Genomic DNA, 13,369 nt, shown 5'->3' with positions numbered 1-13,369 from the left:
CGCGGACTTTTGCGCTGACAGATCGTTGCGTGTGGTCGGGCTTTAATGGACAGATAAGGCAGCAATGAAATAGCCTTCTAACATAAAAATGAATATCAGACAGTGTGCAAATTAAATTTAGCCTTGTTCAGTATATATGTAGGTCAGCCTCAATATTGGTCACTATCTATAAAATGTCTCTGTATTCTCTTAACTGACGTTACGGAATTGGGCTATGATTGAATGTAGCGCGTTGAACTTGATTGGCGCATTCATCTTGGTGCACGCCCTCTGTTACGAACCGACTTTGAACGACGTTTAAATTGCGTGGGCGTTGACGTAAAAGGCGGTTTGAGTGAACCGGTTTGAAACCTGTGGAGAGCAGGTACGTAGCGGCTTGTGCTACTTTCATTGGTTGGCATTTACTATGTATGTGTACACGTCAAATAACAAATAATATTTCTGTTTAGGACATAAAGAGGAAAGTTGGTGACATGACTGAGACGCACCATTCGGAGCAACTTCGCGGAGATGATGTGTTTGCCAACAGCAGCAACGAAACAGTTGTAGAAAATGTTGATTATTCGTTAGTATTGAAAGAAGCTGGAGAGTTCCTTAATACCCTATGTGCTGGTGATGCATGCAGAAATTCGTTTCCTGTTGCTAGCCCAGTGAAAGATGAAACCGGCAAAGTGGAGTTAGAAACACACAACAGTTCAGTGAATAGATCGTTGTTTCCAGATTACGATGGCCAGGTGGATGTTAGCTTTACTGTTAATCAACTTATTGTACATTCATCAAATCTACCTCGTCGTTTGTTTTGTCCATTCTGTACACAGCATTACGGCTTTGAATTCCTATTGAAAGAACATATAAAAAAAATTCATACTTTGGAAATTGAAACTTTTGTTATTAATAGCAAGAACTTACAGTTCCATCCATGTCCGATCTGCCAGGCAAAGTTCTACCTTACAGATTTACTGATGAAACACGTTATGTATAGACATCAGGAATGTGTTTTAAACATACTTAGGGAAGCTAGTCCTAATCAGTATGTTAACTGCAGATTTTGCCCGTTTAGAGTGTGGAAAAAGCAGGAGAAAGAACTGCTTATTCACGTCGAAAACAAGCACCTTAAAAGCTTTGAAACAATGTTTATAGAAAAATATTCAGACACTTTAGATCCTGAAAATGATTGTGACGAAAGTACTGCTAAAGAAATTTTTTACTATCCTAAGGCGAGACCTCCACCTACTACATTGCTAATGGATTCCCCATTTGAACACCAACAGGCAAAGAATGGTGTTCAGAAATCAATTTTGAAGAACAGGCTAACTTGTGAAGAAGGCGATCATTTGAAGAAAGGAACAGATGTTCAATATTTTACTGCAAGAAGTGAAGCAGTGAAACGTAGACTGCATTATGAAATAGATTCAGATGCTAAGAGAGAAAGCAATGATACCTGTGCTATAAAATCAATATTAGTTGGTCATCCACAAAAAAGATCAAGGTGGAAAGCTTTATTTAAGAAGATGAGGAGACCTCGCAGTATTCCAAAACGGTGTTTTGTTACAAGCACACCGTATGCCAACAGTGCAAGAAACCAGAGGAATTTTTTTGTAGATGGAGAAAGTGAGGCACATTGTGTATATTCCAGTGCCACGAGTCCTGTAAAAAGAGTTAAATTTAGTCTTATGGAAACAGATAAAAATTTGAATGAGGAACACGGAATTTTATTAAACACTTCCAAGAAACTTCAGTCTAGTAATGAAATAGAACCCATTCTAAAGCAGTTCAAGTGTGCACTTTGTTTGCAAGCATTTATCAGTAACAATGAGTTATTAAATCATACAAGACATAAACACAGTGGACCCTTTAATTTATTGCGGCCACGCTATAGATGTGGAGAATGTGAGGCAAAATTTTACAAAAACAGCTACTTATTGCGGCATTGCAAATTTCATCATACTCCCTTATGTCTGAGAAACAGAAAACATTAATGAACTTCAGCCACAAAAATAGATAGATCCTATGCATGTTACTAAACATAAAACTGCCTGTTTGAGAAAGGCTTTCTATTAATTTTCTGTCTTATTTGTTAGCAATACATATAAATAATATTGTAATTGGACTGTGAAAATATTATGTGCTATTAGAGGTCTTTATGTACCATATAAGCTGATTCTCCAGTAGTGTCTCTCTCACTCTCTACTCACTCCCTTTGATACTTCGGAATTGTCTGTTTCTGGTAACATATTACCATATTCTCACCAACACATATACATTCTCTGCTGTCCACCTTTCCATCAGCCTTTCTTATTCTTTACCCACTTTTTTAAATTTTGAGTTGTGTCGTATTTTCATCTAGTGATCATTACCATATTCAAACATCTGAGTATATTTTGCATACCATTAAAAATCTTCACCCGGTCAGCACTTCTCTTTTGTAGGTTTGCTATGGATCTTTTATTACCACTGTGGAATTGGTGTCCACCAATGAAAACAGTGGGAGGGCCACCTAAAGAGTAGATTGAGAGTGAACTGTATTATTTTTCCCTGTAATGTTGGCTGACTGGCTGCACATAATTATCATAACTATACAGTTGTAATCTGTTGAAAATATTCATGTTAGCCCACGTATTATTGAGGAAAGAACAAATTTACTGTCAGCAGCATGTCGATACAGTAATTTTTAAAATGTGTGTGTTCTTGTTTTCTAATCAGTAATAACTTTTTGGTTACATTTGATTTTAAAGTGTTGTCTGAAACTATTCTAGATCTGAATGAGTGAATTACACACAGATGTTCATCATTGTTGCAGATTTTTAGTTTGGTATGTGATTAAATTAGCATCACATTTTGAATCCATGTGGAAGGACAATAAGACATTCAGTGGAGATTTATGGTGTGCTAAGGAAAAGTTTGTGAAAACTTAAATTTATTTCTAGTGTTGGAATTCCTATTACAGATTAGATTCTTTCTTTTAGCTTTGGCACTGGAGAATCCAAAAAGGAATATAAATACCTGTGTTGTGACAAGTGCGTGATCCCTCATTAAATAGGGAAAGTTGTGAGCAACAAGCAAGGATGTAAATGAAGTTGTATGATCAATTTTTTTGTTTTCATTGTTAATTTTTTACCTCTGTGTGGAATATGCCTATCTGTTCATCAGTTATTTGTTTGTTATTCTGAGTATGCATATTCCATTAACAGTTATTTGTTTGCTATTTTGAAACAATGAGCATTTGTTATTGCAACTAAATGCACTGCAGTTAAATATTTTTATCAAAGACAAAAGTTTATTTCTGTTGTTATCCATAAATAATTGTTAATAGTTAAATAAATTGCATGCATGTTTTGCAGGCATCGTAGTTTGTGCATTAGTTGAAATTGTAAATGTGGGAGTAGCTGAAGAATATTTTCAGGTGTAAATGTTTATTTCTGAGATTTTAAGTTAGAATATATTACAATTTTTGTAATGTTATATATATATTTTTTACATGTCTGTGAGTTGCAGTGAATGGAGAAAGTATAAATTATCTCTAAAATATTTGTATATAGGTTTGACTGCTGAAGAGGATATTTTAACCATGGATGCTATTGAGACAGGTACAGTGGCAAAGCTCAAACTTTATGCATATACAAAACATTAGCTAGGCTTATACTAAAGGACTACAGTTCTCCTTAGTATGCTGGTGCTGTGTTAAAATATGTTGTTTGTCGTCAAAAGTTAACTTCCCCTCATTTGCTTTCTTTTGCACAGTGTTACTATAAAGGTACTACCTTAAAGATAACTACTGGTTTGAGTACTTAAATGTTTTCAAAATATTGCCAAGTCTATTCATCTTTTCACTCACATCAGTCTTTCACGAAGTAACACTCATTCTGTTGCATGTGAAAGTTCACTTTTCTTGAAACATGCACTTTACCTCATTGTCCTCTGAGCAAATTATTGTATCAAAACAGGAAATATATTGGCTAGCATTTCTCCTTCAAAGGATCCCTTTATTATTGGTATTCATTGTTGCTTCATTTACTTTTCCTGATCTCCCTTTTCCGCATATTAGAACTTATTTTCTCCTATTTATAAGACATGCCAATTTCGATTTTCATTATCTTTGTCTGCAAACATAGTTTTATATTTGTCCCATTGAGAAATAGTGAGAAACATTGATTCCAGATGTCAGTACTGGCTTTTAATAGTATCATGAACCTCATAGCTGTCCTACACACACTCACATCTGTACATTAATTCGATTGTGTGCTCCTTCTCCTTAGTTAACATTTGTCTGTTAGCTCTGTGCACACTATAAGTTACTCACTTATGGTTTATGAGTCAATAAAAATAAGCAGCCAGAACAGCTATACAAAAGAGGGAAACCTGAAATGCATAATAGGAGAAATTAGTGGGTTACAGTGAAATCTGAGCGAAAAAATGAAGTGGTCCCTAGTGAGAACTCCTGCCAGGTGCTGAATGCTTTATATTAAGACTTGTGCTAGAAAACAGTTCGTCTTTGCAAAAAAATTGTACTATTTGTGAATGTGCAAGATAAGGTGGCCGTTTTAGTATTACTGCTGTGTTATAACACTACCTTTTTTGTACAACACATCTGCTACTGAATTTCACATTCGGTCTCTACTGAATCTCTCACAAATGTGCCTTTTGCCTTTGAAGGGGAGAATTGAAGCTTCAATTCTCCCAACAAAGCAGTGTCCCAACTGCCCCCCCCCCCCCCCAACTCCACCCCCCCCCCCCTGCGCCCCACACACAAACCTGTACCTCATGTGTGTGACTGTGTGGTGGACTGGGACTGTGGTAGGTTATCTTCATATGACAGTGAAACAAAATTTTCTTCATTGAAATGACAGATAATGAATTTTCACTCAATGAACTAACATAGTCACATTATTGTGGAAAAGGTATGCCATAATGTGAAATTCTGTAAGTTACATTGTAGGAGAATTAGCTTTGCAATTTGTATTGACAGCAGTTGGTCATAACTGTGTCAAAGGAAGTCATCATTTTTGTACCTCTGATTCAAAAATTTTGAACTTATTGTTGTGTTTGTTCACCCTGTACACAACTTCATTTCTATGTATTATAATTCAAATTAAAGTGCATGCTCTTCCATTCTTTCTTCAACATTTAAATGTTATATATGACCATTGCCTGCAGTCCATAAACCCTATTTTCATTGCTACCCAGCTGGCCTCATTTATCATCATTTATCATTCCATTATTTCATATTTGACCTCACCTGTTCATTTGTAAACATTAATGTACTTTTCTTCTCCCCCTCTTCTGCAATTGTCACTGTGCTCTTCTCTTTTTTGACTGATCTGCACAAGGGCAATTGCCGAAGAGGGGAGGATTGACAGATCACCTGTTACAGAACATGCTTTGCAGCCAGGAGACCACTATATTCATTTTGATAGGACCCAAGTACTGGCAGCCACCAGTAGGTACCCTGAAAGGCTGTACAGAGGGGCCATAGAAATTGTAAATCCTCCCAGGTATTTCAATAGAAAGGAGGAGAGTGTGAAACCGAATGACATCTGGATGCCAGAGTGATAGCAAAAGCAGACGATGGCAGTCGACAATGGCCAATTGTGCTCAGGTTTTCAAAATATGTTTCATCATGCCACTGCACAGAAGCATGGGTAAGCAGAGTTTTGGTGCAATCAGTAGCGAGCCAGGGTGTGATTTGAACATTCAAAGAAGCTACAAGCCTCTCGAGAATGTTCTTCACAGATGGGGCATAATAGTCCAGAACATTTTATCAATTGTGACATTTCTGGCTGTGAAAGTTTACATTTTACAACTTCCCCATTATACACAAGGACAGCAAGTTCACTGATACTACATGCACTGTGCTTGTGGCTGACTATAGTCATTCCTCACCAGGTGATGCTGCTGTTGCTTGGATGGATTTATGTGGATAGTAGGTCGATGATCATATTGTTCTGGCTCATCAGTATATGCCTGCATTGACAATAATGTTTCAGCAGCATTTTTAAATCAAAGAAATTTTTGTATGCACTAGAGTTACGTGGAATGAGTTCATGGCTTGTGCTGAGTCAACAATCTGTAAATCTTGTGGAACCCTATGTTCCCTTCTTCTACTATGTGTCATCTAGTAATGAACATTTGGCAACAGAGTTCTGAGGACACAATAACACTGAAACGTGTTTTGTTTAAAAAATTGTACTTAGAACATTTCGCATTTCCACACTTTAATTGTGTGTGTGGAGTGCCACATGAGAACTGTGTCGGTAGCCTGCTGTTTAACAAGTTTGCTTTGTGATTATTGAAATGTGTTCATTTCTGTGATATTACTTTAAAAAAGAAACATCAAATTTTGTTTACCGTCCTATTTTCCTTAATAGTAAATTTTTGATGTTGTGATTTTCTGTGATACTTGTTCTTGGGATTTTTAAGCAATTTATGATCAGCCTTGGGGGACTATGTCAGTTGATAGTATTTACTAGTTCCTATGTGGTGCTTACAATCTTTAGTTGTGGTACCTCATTCTGTCTGGTCTCAGCCGTTTTTCTTCATTTTCTGTACAAAGTTTCAATACGTTGCAGTTCATTCTTTAGATTATTGTCAGAAAGGTTAATTTTGTTTTTAATTTCTGTCACTACACTTATCACCATCTTGTGCTGAATAACACAAATAATGTTGAGAGGGTGGTAAATTCTAGTGAATTGGGAGTTATCACAAAGGGAGTCCCACAGGGTTCAATTTTGGGTCCTCTGCTGTTCCTTATTCATGTGAATGACCTCTCACTTAACATTCAGCAAGCAGATGACACAAGTGTTATAATAAATCCCATTCCAGAAAAAGCAGCTGAAGATATTGTTAAGGATGTCTTCCAAAGAATTATTAAGTGGTTCTCAGAAAATGGACTCTCCCTTAATTTTGAAAAAAACTCACTGTATCTAGTTCTGTATACCGAATAGAGTCATACCGACAGGGCTCAGTTAACAGTGTAGATTTCTCCAAATTTTTGTGTGTTCGCATTGATGACAACTTGAACTGGAAGAAGCATATTACTGAGCTTCTCAAACAATTAAGTTCAGCTTCTTTCACTCTTCGTATAATCGTTAGTCTAGGTAATAAACAGATCAGCCTAACATACTTTGCATATTTCCACTCATTAATGTCATATATAATAGTTTTCTGGGGTAGCTCACCACTTAGACATAAAGTATTGATTGCACAAAAGAGAGCAGTGAGGATAATTAGTGATGTTCACCCAAGGACATCATGTAGGCACCTATTCAAGGAGTTAGGTATTTTAACTGCACCATCAGAGTACATACATTCGCCATTGAAATTCTTTATAAATAATCCATCTCAATTATTGAAAAACAGCGATGTTCATACGTGCAACACTAGAGGGAAAAATGACCGTTCCTATCCGTTATTGAAGCTGTCAGTTGCTCAAAAAGGAGTACATTATTCAGCAACAAAAATCTTTGTTCATTTGCCCAACAACATATAGTGTCTGGCAGGTAGCAGATCGAGTTTTAATTCTAGCTTAAAATCATTTCTTTTGGACAACTCATTCTATTCCATGGACGAGTTTCTGTTTCAGAACTGGTAATAAAATAAAATAAATTAAAAAATTGTACCTCTAAATGTAGTTGCATGTGTAGAACTAAAAATTTCAGTAATATTAATATTAGCACTATTCATGTGTGTGTGTGTGTGTGTGTGTGTGTGTGTGTGTGTGTGTGTGTGTGTGTACATCTTGTAATGTGACTTGTTCCACATCATATCGATAAAATAATCGTGAAAATGATCTACAGAACATAACTAAACTAAACTAAACCAACCAACCAACCATATGACATCCACTGATCTGTAAAGCCTCTTCTAATCTTTTCCATGCATCACATTATGGCGGTTTTCTGATATCATTGACACACCTTCCATGAGTTTGTTGTATTGGTCCTCTTATCTGTGAGAATCCACCAAAGAATTTCCTTGTCATATCTACCATCCATTCGCTTGGCTATATGTCTTGATCACATCTGTTTCATTTTCATTATAGTCAAATAACATGTTCCATTCCAATTTTGTCCCTGATCTATTTGTTTTCCTGTGTCTTGCAGTAAATCCCAACATGTATGGCTTCATTACTCTCTGAGTAACTGTCAGGTTTTGAACAGTTTTAGCCTTAAAATTATATGCCTCACTATCACAAGTAAAATTTGATAATAAACACTGGTTGTAAGTAAGCTTTCCCTTTCAGACTTGTCAAAAGTTTGTTTTTGAAGGTATAATTTAATTAATCACAAGCACTCCAACCATTTTAATCTATTGTTTATTTCTTTTGCCATGTGTGTACTTTTTCATCCATGCTCTGCTAAACACAGTGAAGTAGGTATCCAATTGTATCAATTATTAGGGCTTCTCCCCATTCCATTCACATATGGAGCAATGGAAGAATGACTGTTCAGATGCCTCTATGCATGCTATAAACGTAATCTTCTCCTCACAACCCTATGTTAGTGATATGTTGGGATTGTGGTATATTCCTGGAGTCGTTTAAAGCTGGTTCTTGAAACTTTGTAAATAGGCTTTCTTGGGATAGTTTGTATCTATCTTCAAGCACCTGCCAGTTCAGTTTCTTCAGCATCTCTGTGACACTCACCCAGGAGTCAAGTAAACCAGTGATCATTCATACTGCTCTTCTGTGTATACATTCAGTATCCCCTGTTAGTCTTATTTGGAACAGGTCCCACACAATATTCTAGGATGAGTCACATGAGTACTTTGTAAGTAAGTTCCTTTGCAGACTGATTGTATTTCCCAAATATTCTACCAGTAAACTGAAGTCTGCCACCTGCTTTACCTATAACTGAGCCTTTGTGGTCATTTGACTTAATATTTCTATGATGTGTTACATCCAGGTATTTGTGCGAGTTGACCAATTCGAGCTGTGACTCAATTCTGTAATCGTAGTTTGCTACATTTTTTTTATTTTTGTATTGCATAGCTTTACTTTTCTGAACATTTAAAGCAAGTTGCCAATCTTTGCACCATTTTGAAATCTTATCAAAATCTGACTAAATATTTGTGCAGCTATTTTCAGACAGTACTTCATTATAGATGACACTGTCTGACGTAACTGTTATTATTGTCTGTAAGGTCATCATTATACAAAATGAACAGCAAGGATCACTATGCACTTTACTGGTGCATACCTGAAGTTGTCCTGTAGCTGACTCTCCATCCAAGATAACATGCCGCATCCTCCCTACCAAAAAATCCTGTCAAAACTTCTGCTTGATACCCTATATGATTGTAATTTTTATAATAAGTGTAGATGGGTTACTGACTTCCTTGACAAATTTTATAAAGTGAAATGAGCACAGGTAGCAGGCCTGTGCTCCTTTGAAGTGCTATAAGGACCAATTCAAGAAGAACCTAAAGAGTCCAAACATTGACCCAAGTAACTGGTGTGCCGCAGCAGAAGATCATTATCATTGGCACACAACTACTTAAATTGTTCTCTCACATTTTGAGTAGGACTGTGGGAGGCAGGAAATGTTTCATGCCAGGATTGGTCTGATAAACCTTCACAAGTATTTCAGCATCTCCATTCCTGAACTGCCATGCAATAATGGAAATGCAGGAGAAAAATGAAATCTCTGATACAAGTATCAGCTGCTGCTGCCGACAACGGTACTGAGTCAAATGCTTTTCGGAAATTGAGGAATGCTGCATTTACCTGACTGCTTTGACTATGGCGTTCAGGATGTCATTTGAAGAGAAGAAAAAAAAAAAAAAGATGCTAGTTGAGTTTCACATGATCAATATCTTTGAGATCCATGCTGGTTGGCATCTAGGACGTTCAGTATGAGACAATTTATTACTTTTGAGCTGAGAATATGTTCTGGGATTCTGTAACAAATGGATGTCAGCAGCGTTGGTTGAGTGGTAGTTTCGTGCATCACACTTGCTACTCTTCTTGTAGATGAGTACAAGTTGCATTCTAACTACTGTACACAGTTTTTTGTTCGAAGGACCTATGGTACAATATATTTAAAAGTGGGGCTAATTCATCCACAAATTTGATACAGAATTAGATAAGTATTCCATGAATATCTGGAGATTTGTTCAGTTTTGGCGATTTCAGCTGTTTCTCTACACTAATGATACTCATATCTTTGTCACTCATCTTTGCAGGTGTGCAAGAATTAAACTGAGGCATACCCCTGAATTTCCATTTCAAAGTGAACATTTGGAAACAGAGTTCAGCATTTCTGTTTTTGCTTTGGTGTGCACGATTTCATTCCTTGTTTGGTTTGCGAATGTCCGAACACTAACTTTAGTACCTTTGTGTGTGACCAAGATTTCTTTTGGTTTTGTTAGAGATCCTTTGTTAGTATTTTGTTGCAGCAGTTGTTGAAGACTTTACGCATTGCCCTCTTGACATTGAAATGTGTTACATTCAGCATCTCTCTGTCTCTAGGCCTATATTCTGTGTTACATCTAATATGCAGTAGTCTCCGTTTCTTTAGAAGTTTGTGTACAGTGACTGCATATCCCCCACCCATCATGAACAGCTGCCTTCATTTTCTCAAACTACAAATACTCAACATCCCTGACTTTGTAATTAACTTGTACTGTTTTATTCTTGTTGAGTTGGTTGTGCTTTATTATATTCTTATTATAATTAATTTTATGCCTACTTTCAAACTTACTCTATCTATCTTTCATTAGCTTTTTCTAAGTTTATCTGTACTAGAGGCATCAGCAGAATGATGGCGGTTGTTCATATATGTTATTAAAATATACTCTTTCTTTGTTTTCTCAGTTTAGGGATGTCACAACTTCACTTAGAACTGCTGAGAATAAGTTTGATGTTATGAAATGTCCTTGCCTGACTCCTCTTTCAATTCTAAATTTCTCTCAGAGCTTTTGAAGTCTGATGAAAATTGTACAATTTGGTTGTTCATATTTATTGGTCAGCTCTGTAACTTTGTCCACGACTTTCAAATGGCCCAGTGTGCTGTAAAAGTATAATGCCAGTTTGTTTCTTTGCTTGACTGCAATTCAGTATTTTTCTTGTGTGGTTGGTGACAATTTCATTGAACATATAGTACCTGGTGATCCAAAAGGCTGGGAGGGGGAGGTATAGTAGTGTAGGGGTGGCACAGGGATGAGGTGGAAAGAGGGTCGGGCAGCTATATGCAGTTGGGAGGGTAGCGGAAAGGTGGGGGGGGGGGGGGGGGGGAAGAGAAGTAAGAAGACTGGGTGCGATGGAGGAATGAGGGCTGTGTAGTGCTGGAATGAGAACAGAGAATAGACTGGACAGGAGACGACAATGACTAATGAAGATCGAGGCCAGAAGAGTTCTGGGAACATAGGATATATTGCAGGGAAAGTTCCCACCTGTGCAGTTCAGAAAAGCTGGTATTGGTGGGAAGGATCCATATGGCACAGGCTGTGAAACAGTCATTTAACTGAAGGATGTCGTGTTTGGCAGCATGCTCAGCAACAGGGTGGTCCATTTGTAGTCATTGTCCTCTCCCAGCCAGGCCTTTCTCTGTTCCCATCCCAGCACTACACAGCCCTGACTCCTCCATCACACCCAGTCCTTCCTTTTCAGCTATCCCCCCCCCCCCCCCTCCCCACCTCTCTGCTGCCCTCCATCTAACCTCCCGATTGCACATAGCTGCCCTACCCTCTTTCCACGTCATCCTTGCGCGCCTCCCAACAGCACGTCACTGTCTGCCATCCATACCCCTACTATCCCTCCCCCTCCGTGCCACAGTTTCCTCCTTACCCCCACCCAGTCGCCACTCTCATCATGCACTGGTGCTGCTGCTTGCAGTGTGGCCTCAGTTGCCTGAGACTTCAGTTGTGTGTGTGAGTTGCGTTTGTGAGAGTGTGTATGTGTGTCTATTTGTAGTCTAATTTTGATGAAGGCCTTACTGGCCAAAACCATATTTGTGACAGTCTTTTTGTTGTCCCTATCGCAACTCAGCATCTCCGCTATATGGTGAGTAGCAACTTTCCTTTTCACAATATTGTTACATTCCATCCTGGATTTTCCATAGTTTAAAACAGGATAAATGGACAGAGCAAACTCTGTCCTCCTGATTATGAGGTCATTGTCTTAACAACTGTTCTTCCTCATTTGGTTTTTCCCTATTGTACAATGATATTTGATTTACACACAACTTGTTCGAGATGACTTGTAATATATACTTTTGCATGTCATCACTGCACACACTAAGGACACCTGCTGGCGGCTCTGGATCAAGGACATGCTACTTATTCCCCTGTCTCTTCTGAAAAATGATTCCAAGCCTGTCAGTTTTTCAAAACTGTTTTTACAAATGTCTGCTTGTGTCTGTGTATGTGTGGATGGATATGTGTGTGTGTGCGCGAGTGTATACCTGTCCTTTTTTCCCCCTAAGGTAAGTCTTTCCGCTCCCGGGATTGGAATGACTCCTTACCCTCTCCCTTAAAACCCATATCCTTTTGTCTTTCCTTCTCCTTCCCTCTTTCCTGACGAGGCAACCATTGGTTGCGAAAGCTAGAATTTTGTGTGTATGTTTGTGTTTGTTTGTGTGTCTATCGACCTGCCAGCGCTTTTGTTTGGTAAGTTTCATCATCTTTCTTTTTAGATATATTTTTCCCACGTGGAATGTTTCCCTCTATTATATTCATAACAGTATGTAATCATGATCATTTGTAGTGTTGTTTAAGGGACGTCAAATATGACATTGGTTTGTATATTGTAGTACACGTTATTTTAACAATAACTTAAGTTTCCCCTTTTTTGTAATTTAATTCCTTGCTGCATATCAACATTTCATTTTGTATGTGTATAAAATATTTTTTCTTTTTTTCCAGGCATTTACCAATGAAACAGATAAATGTGAAGAGAATTAAAGAAGAAAGGAATTCTTCTAGTCATTCTAAAAAATAATTTCAGTAGCTTTAAGATTTGTTATACTTCATATAAAAGATATACTAGTGAAAGGTCATAAATGACACCACAGATTCATGTATAGTTACCGAACAAGATTAAAATCATTTTAACACACTTATATATTGGTTGTATTTCTTAACTGTGTGTAGTTTGATCAAAAACTGTGTTTCCATTTCATTTAGTTAACTATCAGTGAGACATTGAGTCTTATGTTTTTTGCATCTTTCTGGTCCATTGTAAGTAAAACTATTATCATCTCGGATGTTGTGCCGGAGACTGCTTATAACTGTCATTTGATTTCAATTACATGAGTTCAGAAGCATAATTCAGAAATACAAAACATGTTAATAACGAATAAAATTGTGATCTACACAGAATTTTTTTGCTATTTTACTTGTAAAACAAATACAAGAATGAATACAAACGATGTTG

At 37.3% G+C, this 13,369-nt stretch overlaps 1 protein-coding gene across 1 annotated transcript; it reads left to right on the top strand.

Annotated features, from left to right (window-relative positions):
* The first annotated feature begins 224 nt into the window (after positions 1-224).
* On the top strand, positions 225-3,477 carry LOC124605229. The gene is made up of 2 exons (XM_047136782.1): positions 225-364; positions 450-3,477. Exon 2 carries the CDS (start codon positions 474-476, stop codon positions 1,977-1,979), a length of 1,506 nt encoding a protein of 501 aa, XP_046992738.1. The 5' UTR covers positions 225-364; positions 450-473; the 3' UTR covers positions 1,980-3,477.
* The last annotated feature ends 9,892 nt before the right edge of the window (positions 3,478-13,369 follow it).

The sequence above is a fragment of the Schistocerca americana genome, chromosome 1 (assembly GCF_021461395.2).
Source record: "Schistocerca americana isolate TAMUIC-IGC-003095 chromosome 1, iqSchAmer2.1, whole genome shotgun sequence".
In the NCBI taxonomy this organism is placed as follows: Eukaryota; Metazoa; Arthropoda; class Insecta; order Orthoptera; family Acrididae; genus Schistocerca; species Schistocerca americana.
The sequence above is the reverse complement of the archived record's forward strand: the minus strand, read 5'-3'. Positions and strand labels throughout refer to the sequence as shown.